We start from the raw sequence: 18,442 nt of genomic DNA on the forward strand, positions 1-18,442 counted from the left end.
TTTATCTGAATGTAATAAAAACAAAATCAGGGAGTGGCATGTGAAGGTAATGGTGGAATACAAAGCTCAGTTCTGTGGAATCCTCGACATTATTGTTGTGTTTTTTCAAGCATTATAAATAGACTCCCTTTGCTGTGTTTTTTTTTTTTTACTCTAAAAAATGTTAATATGTATTTATTGAGGTTTTAAAGCTGGTTTTCAATACAGGTGATTGTTGTTGCACAGCAGCACTTATTTGTGTTTGGTGATTGAGAAAAAGTTGGATGTCGTTTGATATGATCATCCTGTACATAAAAGTATGAAACAAACCAAAATTGATGTAAAAAAATGTTTTTTGGTCATTTCTGGAGAAAGAATTTCATTGTATGTCTCCCTCTTTACATATTTCCAGTTTGTTTTTTTTGTTTTTCCGTATTGGTGTGCTTACGGTGCACTTTTTTAGCTATCTTCCTATTTATCTTCATTTCAAAATCATCTTTCCCTTGGACATTTAATGACAACGTGTCTGCAGCCTGCACAGTTATTATTGCATCTCTTTATGTGACATTAACAGACAATCGGGTATCTAATTGGAGAAAAATATGTAGCAAAATTGCTCCAAAACTGAAGAATGCCATAAACTGAATTTCCATGCAACTCCCTAACCTCTAAAACAATGTTTTACAACCAGTGAGATTATTCAGTTTCACCCGATTGGTCTAAAAAGATTTACTATTGCTATGATATCAGCTCTCTGTTCATTCAAACGAGTTTCACACAGTTATTAAAAATACTTTTTCTTTGTGATTATTTGAGTTCTATTTAATACACATTGGTAATTGTTTACTGTAAATACTGACTTTTTTTTCCTTTTCAGTTGCTGGTGTGCCTTGTGATTTTGGTCAAGGAAAAGTGTTTAAAAACGCTGCCCTAAAGACTATAAAGATTTGAACTATCCAGTACTCATTACAAAAACGTATTACATAGAACAAGACTATTTGTGAATCCAGTGTTCTTGTATGATTTACTAAATGGAATCCATCATTCTCTGTTTGCTATTCTAGTGAGCATCGATGCACACTTGTCTGCAGAGACTTCTGGGAAATTTTGAAATTGTAGATTCAGAAGGCTCTACAAAATACTGAAAGCCCTATGAATTGAGATAGAAGTGAGGAAATTTAGACACAACCCCGGTTTATAATATGCAATATGTGGGATATGTCATGCAGCTGCCCTCAGCTTTGTGTGTGTGTCTTCAGGTGTACGAGGCGTACGGTCAGACGGAGTGCACAGCCGGCTGCACCTATACCACACCTGGAGACTGGACTCCAGGTAAGCTTCAAAGCACTAGCAAACATAACTCAAAGCTTTCCACAAAATTCCGAATCTTTGCTTGAAGTAGCACTTCACAGTGACTCTGGGTCTGGCATGGAGTCCCAGTGATGTAACTTGTTGGTTATTTAAGCTGTGTCCATTCTGTTCAATGTGAAAGATTCACAAAACAAAGCTAGGCTGAATCTGTAGCTGCTATTTTAGCCAACAAAGGAAGAGTCTTTGAAAAGACTGAGATGAAAGATATCTTATGGTGACAGACAAAAGATTAAAAGATTGTTTTCTGTTTTTATAGAATCCCAATCAAATCAAAAATTAATAGTTTTACCTATCTAGAATTTGCATTTACTTAGCCTAGTAGGTAAAGGTGAGTAGACCTGCTTCAAGGTGAGCCTTTTCCAGGCCAAACATTCCCCTTAATACATGAGCAAAGTGCACCTACATCTGTGATTAAGCTTGTTGTGCAACACATTTTACATCCTAGGGAAAAAATAAAAGCACCCGACAGCATTCTGAATGAGATAGCAGACAGTAAGAGGCTTAAATGTTTATCAATTAAAAGCTCTAGAAAACCCCTTTGCAATGTCTTTTTCCTCATTTTTTTCTTTGCATGCACACTTAAATGTTTGCTTGTTTAAACACACTACTCATAAATTTGGCAGCTTTGAATACAAGTTAGCATACTTAAGAACTTTGTCAGACAACAATGAGGAAGTCAATGTCTGTTACATTTGATTTATCCATTAGTTTGTTGTCCTTCTTATTAAACAACATCACAGATTAAGAATATATTTTACATTTGCACTTATTTTAGAAGCAATTAATTTTTTGCCATTTGTGTATTTTTGTAAGTAAGTGCTAAATAGATATTCATTTCCGGAGCAGTAGAAAATCACAGTACCACACTAGAGAAAAAGTTATGTGCCTCAAGCTGTGGAGAAATAGTTAATGGAGTTCGTTATATAAGAGCTCATGCATTCCTTGCTATGTAAGTCTAGTGCTTTGTCGCCCTCTGCTGGCCAGTAGTGGTAAATTATAAAATATTCGGACAATAATACATTTTAGGTTTTCAGTTACTTTTTAATTGTTCTTCTCCAAATGATTTATTATAAATATATACTTAGGTACATAGAGGTGATAGGAGTAAATGTGGGGAAATTTTGTTTAAATTTTTAGGGAAAAAAAGAAATATGAACACTTGTAAAGAGCTTTTCTACCCTCCTCGAAGGCCGAAAGCACTTTACAGTCACAGACCCGTTCATACACACACTCACACACTGTCCCTGTCACAAAAAAAGCAATAAAGTATTTTTTTTTTTCTTATCAAAAAGGTCACGTTGGTGCTCCACTACCATGCAATCTCATCAAACTGGTTGACGTCCCTGAGAAGAACTACTTTGCTTCTAAGGGAGAGGGAGAGGTACGGAAATTGATCCTGGAAACACTGAAATCAAGGCAGATATTTCTCTTTAGACGTAAAAAAAAAGCCCCACATTTCTTCCTTTTCTGTCTGCTTGGTTCTCCAGGTTTGTGTGAAGGGACCGAATGTGTTTAAGGGTTACCTCAAAGACCCGGAGAGGACGGCGGAGACGCTGGATGCAGACGGCTGGCTTCATACTGGAGACATCGGCAAATGGTTGCCTGTATGTAAACATACCTGCAAAACCTTTATGATTAAATATTAAATTGCATTAAAATAACATTTATTATTGGATATTTTTCATATTTTGTGTCCCACAGAATGGTACGCTGAAGATCATTGATAGGAAAAAGCACATTTTTAAGTTGGCGCAGGGCGAATACATCTCCCCGGAGAAGATCGAGAACATCTACATTAGGAGTGAACCTGTGGCTCAGCTCTATGTTCATGGAGATAGTCTGCAGGTACTGATAAAACACACTATAAAGCAAGTTGACTGTTCTTTTTATTGTCTGTAGCAATTGATGGCCAATTAGAGCCTTAAAGGGTTTTATGTGACTGATTTATCTTGATTTATGTTTTCTTTTTCAGTCCTGTTTGGTGGGGATTGTGGTTCCTGACCCTGAAATCATGCCTGAATGGGCAAAGAAGAAAGGCATTTTGGGGACCTATAAGGACCTATGTAAAAACACGGTAGGTGTACAGTTCCTTAAAAAACAAATGAATGATAATATTTCTCATTTTTTAGCTTAAAAGTGACACATTTCCTTTTGCTAACAGGAGTTAAAGAAAGCAATCCTTGAAGATCTGGTTCGTCTGGGAAAAGCTAGCGGCCTCCACTCATTTGAACAGGTAACAACATGTGATTTATTCAAATTTATTTTAAAAAGTTACCAAAAGATGTTTTAAACCAAGAGGATTTTCATAAAAAACATTATATGAGAATGTTAATGTCTTTTATTTGGGTCTTAAAAACTAAAAAACATAAAATGTAACATTAAAAGTTTGACTTTTAGTGTAAAAGTTGTTATCTCAGGTATTCCTGGGATGAAATTATGTTTAATAGATATATATCCCTCTGGTAAAAATAAAATAAAATTGCACTTTACATATATCATTATTAAAGATCTAATAAAGTGTGTTTGACTCTGTTTCTTTAACGTTTTTGTATCTCAGAAGCCACACCATACAGTAATTATAGATCTAGGGATGGGCATACTTTTTCCCTCTTGGGCCACAAAGAGTTCTAAAAGTTGACAGAAGAGCCAGACCAGGAGTGGATGTATGAACTGTTTTGGTGAATAACAAAGAATCTGGATGAAAACATGCTTTAATTATGACTGAAAATGTATACATACATTTTAAAACTGAACATTTTAGAGTTTTTATTTGAAAACTGTGACCCTTTGTTCGCATTTTAATCCCTCCATTGTGGCTTTTTGGTTAAAGTAAAATACAATATGTTTAATTTTAAAAAGTCGAGGTTTTATCTAGCAATAAACAAGGTGATAAAAGTCAATTTTTTTTCTTTCAACTCCTTCACAAACAGTTGAAGGACTGTGTGTACCACTCCACCAGAATCCTGACTACAATACCCATAATGCTCCAACAATCCATCAAGCAGTTTGGCTTCATAGTCTACCAAAACTGAAACATTTTGACAGATGTTTGGGTGCTGTTTGCCACATAAAATCATTTGAAGTCTGTACACGCAACCAGAATTCATAGTGCACTTTCTATTTTTGAATTAAAAAATCAAGGGTATTAATTAAGAAAAACATTCACTTCATGAGCTCTGGTTTATTTTTTTATTTTTTTAGTCAGATTTATGAATTTCTGGTTGAGATGCACCACAAACGATGGTCTTGTCTGTATTTATTTTTCATTACTACCGACATTTCACTACTACATTCCCCACATTAAGAAGATTTTATGTGTTACATGATGTCTTTTTTTTTGAAAGGTGGTCATCTTTTTCACTATATCTCACATTTTGAAAAAAATGCTATTTTCTCTTTGTTTTTCTGCTTTATATATGCTTAAAAAATATGTATTTATCATAATAGTAACAATACCATAATTACAAATCATTGTCTAAAGGGTGAAATACGACTCCTACTGGGATGTTGTCTGTAAGAAATCCTCAAAAATGGCTCTTTATCTGATGAAGGCTGCAGACCCCTGATATAGACACACAAGATCATGTAGAAGTCACAGAATTATAAAAAAGAATTCACCATTCACGTTGGACAAAACTGCAAAAAATGTTTCGTAAAATATCACAACATAAGAAGAAAAAACTGGAAGAAATAAAGTATCCTTCATAAGATGTAACATTACGGTACTTAGGAAAAATGAGAGGAAATACGTATTAACACAAAAGAACAAAAAAAAAAAAGATGCATTTAATCAACTTTAATTGTGTTCTCATTGATTTGTTTCTTCTTTTAAAGGTTAAGAACATCTACATCCATAACGAGATGTTCTCCATTCAGAACGGCCTCCTGACTCCCACGCTCAAGGCCAAGAGGCCGGAGCTGAAGGAGTTCTTCAAGCAGAAAATCGACCAGCTCTACAGCAGCATCTCCATGTGAAAGCTCCAAGACCTCATCTCCGTTACGCTACAAGAGATCTGCTTTGACCAGTCGCCTGCAAACGTGCCTCATGAGGCGAAACATTCTGTGAAAGTAAACGACAATAAAAGTAGTCCAATCGTGGAAGATTTAAAATGGCTAAAGTGAAACAAATGACACACTGTCATAAAAATATGTTAAAAGGATAGTTATTTAAGTATGTAATAACACATTTTCCTTAAGAAATGGCATGGCACTTAAAAAGCTAAAGCTGAATTTAATTGAATTAAATTCTTGCATATAAATAAAAAAAAACGCTCCTCTGGTTTTAATGAATAAATGCTTTCCTTTTTGATTTTCAAAATAAACTGCACTATCCAATTACTTCAAAATAAAAGACTTTTTTTAACAGATATTCTCCTTTTTTAAATCTCAATTTATGCAGTAAATGTGAGGAAACTCTCTATTTAGCCGTGCATAAATGCATCCTGAATCACATTTCATTTGTTTTTCATTTAGGCATCTTAAATCTTCCTTTTAACTCTACCTGCTACGTTTATCCAATGGCATCGTAGTTCAGTTCACAGAAAGCAGAAAAAAATGAAAAAGTTGCCCTTCTGTTTTTCCTACAGCTTCTCTCTCCCAATTTAAAGCAACAGTCAGTGACCAGGTGTGCTCTAGTTCCAGTTGTATGGCAGCAAGTGTGAAGTTCTTGTGTGTAGAGTAGCTCTAGGAGGTCAAGAAATGAAATGCATCATTCCTGGTGGAAAACAACACCTTTTTCAAACTGGTTGCAGCTGTTGGGTTTGACCCCAAATGTGAAAAAATAAACATAAAAGTTGCTTTCTGACATCAAAAATGACATTGCTGAGAAAGTAGTAGCTTTTGCTGTCTGCACTGTTTGATGTAGAGCCTCACCATCTCCAATTCACCACCACATCACTCCGAACGTCGGAGAAAATCCATCACCAAAATGTAGTGGTGAGTTATTCATCGTGCATGCATTTAGTTTATGTAAAAGGACTGGCCCGAATCAGCGATCATATTCCTTTGCGAGTGGAGTCGCGTTTAGTTTTACTCATCTTTTCAATAAGAGAATGTCAGGTTCAAAACTAATGCAAAACCAGGGCTCAGGGCAATGCATGCAGTTTGTCCTGCAATGCTGGGACCATCGGCATTTAACTTCAATTTTAAAAAAATGAACAAAAGTCTTGGATGCCATTAAAAGGAGCTGCAGCTCACAACCACAGGACAATGTTTTCTCATTGAAAGTAACAAACATCAACTTTTAAACAAAATACAGCTTTTTTTAAAGGACTTTACACATAGGAGCAATGTATAATGTTTTAAAGGTGATCACCGTCCCAAAGCATAAACAGTGTGGATGTACATAAATGACAGCTAGATGTAAGCTTATTTATTGAATCAGCGATTTGAAATGATTTTTTTTTCTTTTGCGTGTAGTAAGATGAATTGTACTTATTTATCTATTCTGCTGTAAAATGGAATCGGCACCATATCCTTGTAATGAGTGATTACAGCAAAAGGGATGAGGGAGGATGAGGGAATGAACTGGGCAGTGAAATAAATCTTCTGGAATGATTTTAAAACAAGTGTTTGTGCTTTTTTTTCCATTGACGATACAATTTTGTCCTGTTAAAAAAACAGTTATTCTGAAGACACATTTTTAATAAAATATTCATCACTTATTATTCTGAGTACCTGTGTCTGACGTCTGAAGGTTTAATAATGTATAGATATGACAAAAAAATATATTTTCTTGTTTTAATAACTCCCCGTTTCCCCCCTACCTACTTAAAAATTGTGTATTTTTCTTCAAATGCTTTATGTGATAAATTGCCCCCAAAATTAAGGATTTTTTTTTGTATTTTACTTCTTAATAACTCCAAAAGTAAAAAAGTCTACTTTAGGTGATATATTTTCTATTTTTGCTCAATTTTCCCCTTATTTACATTAAAATTTTGTATGTTATCTTCAATTTTACAAGAAAAGTTGACCTGGCTTAAAAGTAGAGATCTTCAATGTTGACTAATAATTATAACAAACCTTCAATTTGCATTTTTCTCCTATAGTTTATCTAGTTTCTATTTATATTGTATTATTTTACCTGTTTTATTTGACAAATTTTCCCCAAAATTGGCATAAATATGTCATTTAGCTAATTAATTAGTGGATGCAGGTGATCTCGGTTGCTTGGCAACCACCGGGAAACGGCAGTGCTGTCTCTAAATGTGGTCGCCATGTGGAAAATGTAGATTTGAGTGATAATTATTTCCATTGAGAATCGCCATGGATCGATACAGACGCCAGGTTCGACTCCGTCGTGACAGTGGCTTTCCCAAAAATCGAGACACTCCACTGAAACCGACACGCAGGAGACGAGACCGTAAGAAACCCGCATTCAGCCGCAAACGACGTTTCAGCATCTCTCGCCAACGTGTGCTTTTCAATCCAGGATTATCACTAAACGCCCCCAGGTCAGGTATATATATTTATGTAACCCCCGCCCAACTACTTCCATTATTGCAGGAAAAAGGAGACTTCTCCCGAGCAAACATTTTGACACCTTAGTGGAGGAAAGTGAAGATGGTGGCACGAGCTTGTCCGCAGGTAGACGCGCAGGCGCAGTATTGGTAAGCTTACAAAAAGAATTGCTGACAACAAAACTCTTGAAATATCTAACTAAATATATAAACAACGTTTTACTGTGTAAAAATAGAGAATTTAAACTATTTGAAAATTGTTCAGAAGTTTGGAATGTATTGTAGGCCTACTTTGTTTTAATACCAGCCCATATAGTCTAATTATAATAGTATACTTTTATTAAAGTGAGGCAGTATACTAATTTATACCAAATTAATTTTCAATTATTATAGGTCCTGAACTACAAACATAGTAATCTTGCTGTATTTATATTCATAGCTTTTGCTACAGGAACCCTTAGCAAGAAGTACTACCAATCTTATTTTACTAAAAGTGAAGTAGTATACTTTGAATGTACTTTTTATATTATCATGTTGTAAGCTTAAAATGTTTCAATCTAGTCTGAAGAAGTATTCAGTTAGCACACTTTCCATATTACAACTACATGGTCTTCTATAGTATATTTGCCATACTTAAACTCAAGTATATTTAATTAAAATAAATATACTTTAAGTGTACTACTTTTTGCTAAAGGAACCCTTAGAAAAAAGTAGTTTATCTAAGTGTACCACAAACATGCTTATTTTATTCTAAAAGTGAGGCAGTACACTTGAAGTTCACTTTTTGTATACTATTTAAACTTAAAACGTTCCAATTTAGTCTGAAGAAGTATTCAGTTAGTATGCTTCCGACATGTACATCGTCTATAGTATACTTGCTATACTGATACTCAAGTATACTTAGTAAGATACCTTTTCAAGTACTTTTTGCTAAAGGAGCCCTTGGAAAAAAGTAATCTTTTGAAGTGTATTACAAGTATCCTTAGTATATACTAAAAGTGAGGCAGTATACTTGATTTTTATTTTTTTATGTACCATCTCAATATTGTAAATGTAACATTTTCCAATTTAGTCTGAATAAGTAGTTATTACACTGCCTACACTGCATGTACATGGTCTTCCTATACTTGTACTCAAGTATACTTAATAAACTTTAAGTATTTTTGCCAAGGGAACAAACCCTTAACAAAAAGTAGGCTATTTAAAAATACTAAAAGTATATGTAGTATATACTAAAATAATAGTATATCAGAATACTAGAAGTTTATTTTCTATCAACATATTGTAAAATTAATTTAGTCTGAAGAAGTTTTCACTTAGTATACTTCCTACACTAGACATATGGCGCACTGCATAGTGTACTTGATGTACATTAAGTATACTTAATAAAATAAACTACTACTACTTCTTGCTAAAGGAAGTCCTAATTTGGCCACGTACTAAATTGTTATTTTTCTGGACCTCTTTACTACCATAGCTTTCCTTTGTATTTTCAGGCCAACTCTGCACCTCCCCATCACAGTTCTGTGTCACACTTCAAACCTCAGAAAAAAACGGCAACACCTGTTGGTCATCAGAATCTCTCACAAACAAGCACTGCAAACATTAAAGCTTCTCCAGTACTTCAGTCTTTCGGAGCTGGAGGAACACCAGAAAGTGTGACGTCTTGCAGCATGGAAACAAACTCAACGTTCAACTCAGAGGAGAATGGCGACAGTAGATCCTCCTCTACCTCTGCAATCTCAAGCAGTTATCCTTCCCCAGAGATCTTCAGGAGAGAAAGTAATCTACCCAGAAATATTTTTTTTTCTTTTCAAACATTTGTCATAATCCATGGCTTATTTTTGCAGTGGAAACACAGACTTTCCTTAACAGAGAGGAGATTCTTGCGATCAACTGTAAGATCAAAAACTCCACCCTGCTGGATGTGAGCCATGCTGAGAGCATCCACACTTATCACCCACCGAACATGTCCACTATTTTAGGTGAATACAGTCATTCTGACATTTGTTTCAACTTGAATGCAATAATTTAAATATTTTTTGTGTTTAGATGCATCCACACATGTTGCAGAAAATAACAGTGAAATCAGGTGAGTAAAAATTGCTTTAAAAATGGGCATGAAATGGTTTTAAATGTTAAGTGCTGGAAAGAAAGCTGTTGTGTGATTTAATATATTTAATTAACTTTTTTCCCCTCACAAAGCCACCATCAGGAAACTCCCACTGAAAGTAAGACGCATATTGACTCATTTAGTTTAGGAAAAATTATTTTTAAGCTACATAATTTGTAAGTTTCTGTCTTTATTCAGTATATAATACATTTTTATATTTAAATATATCTGTATTTTTTTCTAATCTGTATCTACAGATAAATCTCCTGGGATGAAAAGTTCACAAAATGTAAAAAAATGTATTTCTACATATTTTTGTCAATCAGCAGTGTTTATTTCAGGATCAATTGTGGACTAATTCTTTTTTTTTTTGTTCTAGTTTGTTGAGAGAAGGTCAATAGTGTACAGGAAAAGAGTATCATTTAAAAGCCCCATCATTTCAGAGCCTCTGAATGAAAAAGATGTCCCATCACCCTCAGCCATAAATGACACCATCAGTAAACTATCCAGAGCTCCTGAGTGGATGACACCAGATGCACAGACGCCCACAATGGATGAAATCAGCCCTGAAAAAGAAATAACTGTGAGGCTAAAAAGGCCTGTAGAGACTGATACTGAGAAAGCCATGTTCTTCAACTTTGCCAGCAACAGTGAAAGGGATGCTGCCTTTAAGAACATGAGAGATAGAAGCTCCAAACTTAGATGCTCCTTTTATTTTCCCTTTACGGTTCACACCCAATGCCCTATATGCAATAATAGCAAATCTGAGTTAACTTGGAGTTAACTCTGATACCATGGTGGAAAAATTACACAAATGGTTGGGCAAAATAACAATATATATATATAAAAGAAATAGTGGAATGTACATGCTCTCTGTGAAAATTTGGTACATGACTATAAAATATATTGATATATTAATAAAATAAATATAGTAGGTAAAGGTATTTAATTGTCTAAAAAAAAAAGGAAAATGGCAGAAAAAAAGAAAATTATCTCATAAATGTCCTTGATTTAACACTTGAATGTATTATAAAGCAGTAAATGTTTGTACTTTTATGTTTTTGTTTTAGGAAACCAACAAATAAATATTCTATAAAGAGTCTTAAACCTTATAAAACTTAACAAAAAATATGTAATGTGTCTATAGCTTTGTTTCTTCCACTTTTTAAGCCATTTTAATATATCTGCATACTTTATAAAGCCATAACAATGTCAGACTTTTCTGAAATATAATTCAAATGTGTGTGGTGAGTTTTGAACACTAGGTGGCACATCTGTATTAGTTTTTCTTGGGAAAAAAATAATAAATATATAACACTTGCTAAATGTATGATACATTTTTTTTATTCTAACTTACTATTCTATAAAAATTCTTTGCATATTTTGAATATTACAGGTATGCAAATTCTTAAAAATAGTATTTATTAAATTAAATGTATTAAATATAAATGCAAAGATTAGTTAAACGAATAAAACCTTGATATATTTTTTATATTTGAATAATATATAGCAAAGTGTCGAATTAAAAAAAAACTGTATTTGCATTTTTTTATGATATTAAAAATGTTTGTTTTCTTTAAAGGAAAAATACTTTAAATTTTAATAATGTATTGCGTAACTTACCATTGTTTGCAAATGTATTCGAATAATGAGGAATTTTTCCGTTTTTATTTGAGGTCTTGTGCCTGCTGTTCAACTGGTCTAAAAAGCCTAAATTTAGTGACGTATGTATTCTTGACAAAACATCAACACAGAGAACCCTATGACCACGTGGTACCAGGCCAAAAATATAAGCCAATCAGGTAATTTGTAGTAGCAGCCGTATCTGGTTAGCCAATCAGGGAAATGTCGACGGTTACCAAGGAGCTCCTGTGACTAATGCCTGTCATATGACTGACACCCATGGAGACAGTTACAAGGAACAAATTTTGCTTGTGGATTTGAAACGAAAGGGTATTCGTACCGAATTCGTTTTTGGTACAAAATGCCTCCAACTCTTTTCCACAAACTTTTCAACAAGAAGAATGCATTCTCATCGCCGCCACCGAGATGCAGCAAAGAAGACGTAGCTTTCAGGTAGCTGTCCTGTGTGTGCGTTTGTTTGTGCTTCTTGTGTGTAATTTTGTGTGCGCTATTTATTTGTTATATTCGCTTTGTCGTTAAGCAACAAAGTACAACTTTAGGGGATACGTGTTTCGGAAATAGAGCTTCTATGCTAGCTACTGTGTATTTCTTTGTACATAAGTAAAGCAAAGTACGTGAGATACGTGTTGTGGCTGATGTTGCGGGAAGCTAGCATGCTAATGCTAACAACTACTAGCCGAGCTGCAGGACACGCTGTCTTGGTGCGACTTGGCTCAAAATCAGTCTCATCCTACATATTTAAACCATTATTGCTGCTTGTATGATGTGAATGTGAAGCTAAAACAAACTCTGAGCTTCTAATGAGTTTGTTGCTTATAAGTTATAAGGGAGCGGTGTGCCGCTCGTTCCTTTGTTTCTCCTCGTGTCTCCCTTTCGGTGTCTTTAGCTGTTACTGAGCGCGTGCATTGGAGAGGACCGGACAGCGCAGCCGCTCTCCCGTGTTGCTCGTTTTTGCTGAACTTGGAGCAAAGTACAAGTCGCCACACAGATGATATTGTATTCTGTCGTTTCGGTCTGATAGAGGGAGGACACAGTGTGCTCAGCCGGATGACATGTGGCCCTTTTGCAGATGCATCACTGTCAGTCCGGAGATCTGCATCTGTGCTTGTAATAGTGGGTTGCATCTGGGGATATATTATGGTACTTGGAAATAAACGGCAAAATGACCTATAAATCAGCAAAGAATAAAATGGTTAAAAATTGATTCATAAGGCAGCCAGAATTGTGTCTGGGTTAAAATGGAAAATTGGTTTATCAAACCAATAAAACAAGCTTTTTTTTATGTATTTTTTTTATTAAAGCCCCACTGTTATTATTTTTTATCAATAGTTATGTATTTTGTGTAGCAAAAATGCTTTTGAGTAAAACTTGGAAAATCATTTTTATTTAAATATTGTGTTAGACTGTAAATAAAAATTAAAACTAAATAATTACAATTTTTTTTTTTTTTTTTTTAGTGAAACCCCTCAAAAAGATACTTGGCAAAAAATCCAAATCTTTTGGAATCTATATTCATATAAGGTGCTGTCTGTCTTGTTTACTCTATAACCAGTAATGTTCCATATTTGCTCCTAAAAGACAAGACATTTTCTATCTTTACTTCAGATTATCTTTTATTTCTGCTTATCTTCATGTTTTATAACTTGTCTTTTTAATTTTCTTTTTACTGTTTTTATTATCTATTCATATTAGCATATATTAAAAAGGCAATATCTGATAATAATGTGCAAATGCCATGTCTTGTATATTTCATAGCTCTCTATTGTTTAAAAAAGTCATCAAAAATTGCTCTCCAACTAGCAACACTTGTAATGATTTATTCTGCTTTCGAAACATTATTTTAAACTTTCATTTCAAAATATTGTAATTTTTTCTATTAGAATTGTGATTAATATATATGATAAAAAGTTATGTCTATAGTTTGCTAAAATTATGAATGTTTTAGTTGGTTAGAATGTATTTATATTAACTTGATATAGTACTATACTTAAATTATTTTCCTAACTTTGTATTGGGACAGTCCAACACATATTCTAGGTGAATGTAATGCACGTTTTAAATAAGAAGTTTGTTTTACATTTTTAATGGAAAATGTTGTTCTTTCACTGTGCGTTTTCCTAATTATTCGTGGTCATCTCCTTTTTTATTGTGCCAACACTTCAGTCAGCCATAAAGGTGATTAAAAAGGGGACGTGTGTGTAAATGTGTAATTGGGTTTAGTAGTTGGTGTTGGTTGGCATCAGTCCTAGAGCAAACAGACAGACAGCAGACTGTTAACTCTGTGGTCAGCTGTGCTCTTCATATCTCTGGCTAAAGCTTCCCCATTCATCAACCATGAAATGGCTCTGAAGGGGGAAAATCTGTCAAGAGACACAGTGGGAAAGGACACCTGGGTGCTAATTTTAATGGATAATGTTACATATAAAGGATGCTGAATTAATCTTTTTAGAGTTACAAAAATACATCAAAATATTTCATGAGGAAAACCTTTAAATCAAAAGGAAAAGCTGAACTCCAAAAAGTTTCAAGGTAATTAGTTACTAGCCTTGAATCCAAAGTCTGAATGAATGCCAAAAAAACTAGAAGATCAGGACTCTTCTACACAGGTCTTAGCTTTCGTTCTCATCTTGCTGCTCTACATTATGCGTCAACAGCCAAAAACATAATCGGACCGCATCATTGTGGCTTTCAAAATACCACAGAGGGTAGAGGGTTGGCTCACCCTGCAGTAAAGCCTAAAAGCCTCTCTTGTTTCCATAGCTGCAACTCCTGAACCAGGGAAAGCATACTGTACGATACGCCGAGAGTTTCTGGCCCGTCTGCAGCCAGTCTTCAATATCCCGACTCAGATTGCTTGTCAGGGGAGCCTACTGAGGAAACTTCCCTCTTGACCTGTGTCACGCAGCTCCTTAAAAATAAGCGTGTGCTGAAATGTGTAGAGTATGTTGAAGCAATACACAGGAATTCATTTTTTAAAAATATTTTTATGTCTAAGGGAAACATGTTTTTTCTAGGCGTTCAAAAATTACACTTTTCCTTTTTTTGTTTTTCTTTTAATGGGAGATTTTTTATGAATGCAAAATTTATAATTGCTACTTTTATTTTCTAATGACAACAACATGATTCTCAGAATACTCGTCCACATTTAGAAATGCATGACATTACAGAAGGCTTTGCAAAGTTTTAAGCTGCATGGGACGTATTTATAGTGGTCATTTCTTTTATGATAGTTCTGGAGAAGAAGTTTCTCAGGTTCCTTACTGGAATAGGATCTTTCCCCTACTACATAGTTTCATAATGTGGTGTGTCATGTGAGGTTTTCATCAATCTGGGCCTGTCATGTTTCTGGAATGATCACATGGCTGTGGGCTCGGTCACGGCCATAGCTGGGTAAGCAAAGAGACACTTTTGGATGTTAGCGAAGAATGCATATTTGTACCTGTGTATGTAGGGTCAAAAAGCCCTTTCTTTAATTATCAAAAGCACTTAATTTCATCATGCATTCTTCATGAAAACTGCCTGATCTTATTGCATATATGCAAAACTGATTCCTGCACTTTTTTTTGCATTATGTTTGCTTTGAATTATTGCTATATTAGGATAGGGATAAGAAAATGAGTCTTATTTTCTAGCAGAGTATAAGAAGCTTGACATGTATCTTTTAAGCAGCTCAGTTTGTAGCAACACTTTTACTTTTTTTTTATTTAACAGATTTATTAAGGTTATATTTGCACCTAAATAAAATAAGTTTGAATCAAAAGACTATTTCCTGCACCTTTAAAATTTCTAAAAGTAAAAAAAAAAAAAACAGAGTGGATCAAATATTTAAGCAAAAATTTCTATATTTAATGGCTTGTTTAATTTAAATTATTACTATGCGTATTTAAAGCCTTGTGCCTTCATGCATTCAATGTTGTGTACTTAAGCTTAAATTGCACGTGTGTCGACTTGTGTGACTGGTGTAAGCCTGCCAACGCTCCATAAAGACAGTCGCTGTCATCAGGTTCCTATCAGGACTTTTTTGAGTGGTCATACTTGGGCTTCTCAGAATTACAGGGTCATGGTAATGATATAGTTTCACAAAAAAAAGAAAAAAAAAAACTGTCCGCAAATCAAATGCAGCTGCATTCTGGTGTGTGTGTAAACCTTACACTTGACTAGCTTTAAATTACTTGGATGTTGTATTGAGAAAATATCACTTTAAGTCCTATTTTCACCCTAAATATTGCAGAAAATTGCTTTATTTGGTAGGTTTATTTGTCTTTTTTTTTTTTATTAATTGAAATTTCTGAAATTTGATATTTCAAATGTGGAAACAATATGGTCTCTATATTTAGCCAAAACCAAATGTATTTATTATATGACAACTCAAATGAGTTTTGCCCATCACTGGCAGAGCAAACAAGGAGGTGCCCATCACTGGCAGAGCAAACAAGGAGGCAAAACTATTAACTATTTCATTGCACAGCACAGATAATCCCAATTTCTTTTCAACTGTTGTCCAAATCAATTTTTTTGGTGCATGCTTTCTGAACAAACACTCGGCAAACCGCCTCTGTTGTACACCTGTAGAAAAAGTAAAGCCATTTTAAGAGAATTGTGGGATTCCTTGTACTGAATAAGCCAACAATAGTTTCCAGAAATTTGACCTGAGCTGATATGACATAACTGCTAACAGGAGATCCTTATCGGACAATGAATTGCCAGAAGCTTTTAATCCTATGTAATTCAGCAGACGTTGCTGCTGATATGCAGCAGTTAGCTTTACAGTGAGTATCTTGACATCTGTGGTCAAGTTAACGTCCAGGTGAAGCCTTAGATCTGTTTGTTAGCTGGTTGGTCTGTTTTTATTGGTTAAAGCCGTTTTACTTTTTTAAGCACAAAATTATCTCCAAAAATTATTTATGTAGATCTTTGTGATTTCAAGTGACTTAGAGAAGATTCTTGTAATTGCTTGCTCCAATTTGTTTTACGCAAGCTTAAAAATAAATAAGAAAAACTTAAATTGTTTGTCTAACCCAAATGTTGACTTTCTCAATAAATGAGAGACGAATAATTACCGGTAGTTTAATTTGGTTTATTTCAGAGCTCAAGAATACATTTTAACAATGTAGTGATCAAATATTTTTTTCCAGCAGAAAACTCATTGCTTCGACCAAACACCCAGATTTCAAAATGGCTTTAATCCCTCCTTTTTAACCCAATTATTCTTTCATGTGACTGTATGAGACTCAGTCATGCACTCTTGTTGGCACTCCCATAATTCCTCGTCTCATGACTTTCTGATTCACAAGTTGTTATACTGGAAAAGTGTACTCTTTACAAGTAAACTCCACTTTAGAGGAAATTGTTTTCTACATCAAGAAACCATAAGAATTGCCCTTTTTACAAAATGTATAGTCATTAGCTTTATGCTAAGAATATATTTCATAAAATATGTTTATGAAGTTCTTCTCCTGTTATGAGGTGGTTTCACCACAGCATCACAGAGTGCCAGCCAACTTCAGAGAGTGAAACGCATTGTAGCTTGTTTGCACAGAAACTTCTTGAGCCATCTTAACCTTCTTGGTGTCATGTGACAACTGGAATGCAAATGTTGTTAATTCTACAAAGTATGCAGGCAGTCAGGTGCTTTAAGATTGAGATAAGCATGTCACCTGGGCTGTCTGACTAAATGTATGTCTTGTTTTTCTACCTTGACAATTATTCTGGGAAAGCGTGAGTTTGGTGATCAGATGGCCTCTTCTTCTGCTTATATAAAATAGTTCAAGTTTGCATAAAGAAATGTAAATGTTCATCAGTCAGCTAAAACTGGCTTGAAATACATTATTTATTTTAAAATATTCAAAAAGAGGTTAAGACTGAGCTTGAGAAATTTGCTGTGATGGTCTCTCAAAAGGCATCATCATAGTTGTCACATACACCCTCATGAGTTTATTGTAAATTTTTTATTTTCTCTGTTGACCTTTTTTGAACTTGCAACTCCTGCAGCGTTGTTTGTATTTTAGCTCCTGTTTAAAAATCCAGAACGGTCTCGCATTTGTACAAAATCAGCAAGAAGTTTTGCAATTGCTGAAGCTTGTTTTCATGTAATAATTAATTTAATTTAATAAAAAAAACACAGCAATGAATAAACACTACAGAAATCTACTCACAAGCTGCAGGACTTTACTGAATGTTTAGCCCCAAAGACTAAACGAAGGTCACACCAATTGGACTGAAGGGATGTTTATGTAACTGTCCCTATGTCTCTGACACACATGCGCACACACATGCACACAGAATCCTACACAGATGTCCTAGTGGCCGTGGAGAGAAGCAAAGCTCTTTGAGGGCACTATAGGCTGATGTCAGGCTCACAGCAATCAGGAGGAAACTAGACTTCTTTGTTGCAACTCGGACCGGGTCATGCTTAGGTTTGAGCCCTGCAACTGCACATGCTGGTTATTATTTCATCCATTCAGACACTTGTTTGAGAGAAAGATTCCATTTATTACAAGTGTAATTAAGCTTTTCGCACTTTTTTGTGTTTTTAACAATCCTGCAGTGTGCAGTAACGTCACACCTACCTTTACTGTCTATAAGGAGGCTCTCAATGCATCATAAATGTTAATGCGTTTGTGCATATAACTCATATTTTTATTTTGGAAGCACAGCTCTCATGGGCTTAAGAAATGCATTTATTCTTAAAATTTGGTCTGCATAGGGCAAATATACTTTGTTGCTCTATTTAAGTTCTTTAAAACTTTCTAATAAAGGAATTACTAACTATTTGAGTGCATGGGAATTTTAAAACACATTTGTTTGCCAAAAATTTAGACATTTTGCTAAATTTTGGAACATTATTGTTGTAACGGTAAAAACGTTGCTGATGTAT

General features: G+C 34.5%; 3 protein-coding genes across 5 annotated transcripts in view; all 3 read left to right on the forward strand.

Annotated features, from left to right (window-relative positions):
• The window catches only part of acsl6 (acyl-CoA synthetase long chain family member 6), a 44,856-nt gene extending 37,942 nt beyond the window's left edge, over positions 1-6,914 (forward strand). For both annotated transcript variants that reach the window (XM_024265743.2, XM_024265744.2), the window contains 7 exons: positions 1,239-1,311; positions 2,643-2,731; positions 2,838-2,954; positions 3,052-3,195; positions 3,323-3,424; positions 3,512-3,583; positions 5,185-6,914. In XM_024265743.2, coding sequence (XP_024121511.1) covers positions 1,239-1,311; positions 2,643-2,731; positions 2,838-2,954; positions 3,052-3,195; positions 3,323-3,424; positions 3,512-3,583; positions 5,185-5,325 — 738 coding nt within the window. In that variant the 3' untranslated portion in view covers positions 5,326-6,914. The remainder of the gene's footprint in view (positions 1-1,238; positions 1,312-2,642; positions 2,732-2,837; positions 2,955-3,051; positions 3,196-3,322; positions 3,425-3,511; positions 3,584-5,184) is intronic.
• A 568-nt stretch (positions 6,915-7,482) lies between these two features.
• On the forward strand, positions 7,483-11,247 carry LOC112138702. Its single transcript, XM_024261313.2, has 8 exons — positions 7,483-7,711; positions 7,855-7,958; positions 9,305-9,590; positions 9,659-9,793; positions 9,861-9,900; positions 10,014-10,039; positions 10,179-10,210; positions 10,301-11,247. Exons 1-8 carry the CDS (start codon positions 7,615-7,617, stop codon positions 10,703-10,705), a joined length of 1,125 nt encoding a protein of 374 aa, XP_024117081.1. The 5' UTR covers positions 7,483-7,614; the 3' UTR covers positions 10,706-11,247.
• A 477-nt stretch (positions 11,248-11,724) lies between these two features.
• Positions 11,725-18,442, forward strand: part of fnip1 (folliculin interacting protein 1) — a 33,731-nt gene continuing 27,013 nt past the window's right edge. The window contains exon 1 of one of the 2 annotated variants that reach the window (XM_024266563.2): positions 11,725-11,997. In XM_024266563.2, the coding sequence (XP_024122331.1) occupies positions 11,906-11,997 (92 nt within the window). In that variant the 5' untranslated portion in view covers positions 11,725-11,905. The remainder of the gene's footprint in view (positions 11,998-18,442) is intronic. The other variant, XM_024266564.2, reaches the window with a different exon arrangement.

The sequence above is a fragment of the Oryzias melastigma genome, linkage group LG14, assembly GCF_002922805.2.
Source record: "Oryzias melastigma strain HK-1 linkage group LG14, ASM292280v2, whole genome shotgun sequence".
In the NCBI taxonomy this organism is placed as follows: Eukaryota; Metazoa; Chordata; class Actinopteri; order Beloniformes; family Adrianichthyidae; genus Oryzias; species Oryzias melastigma.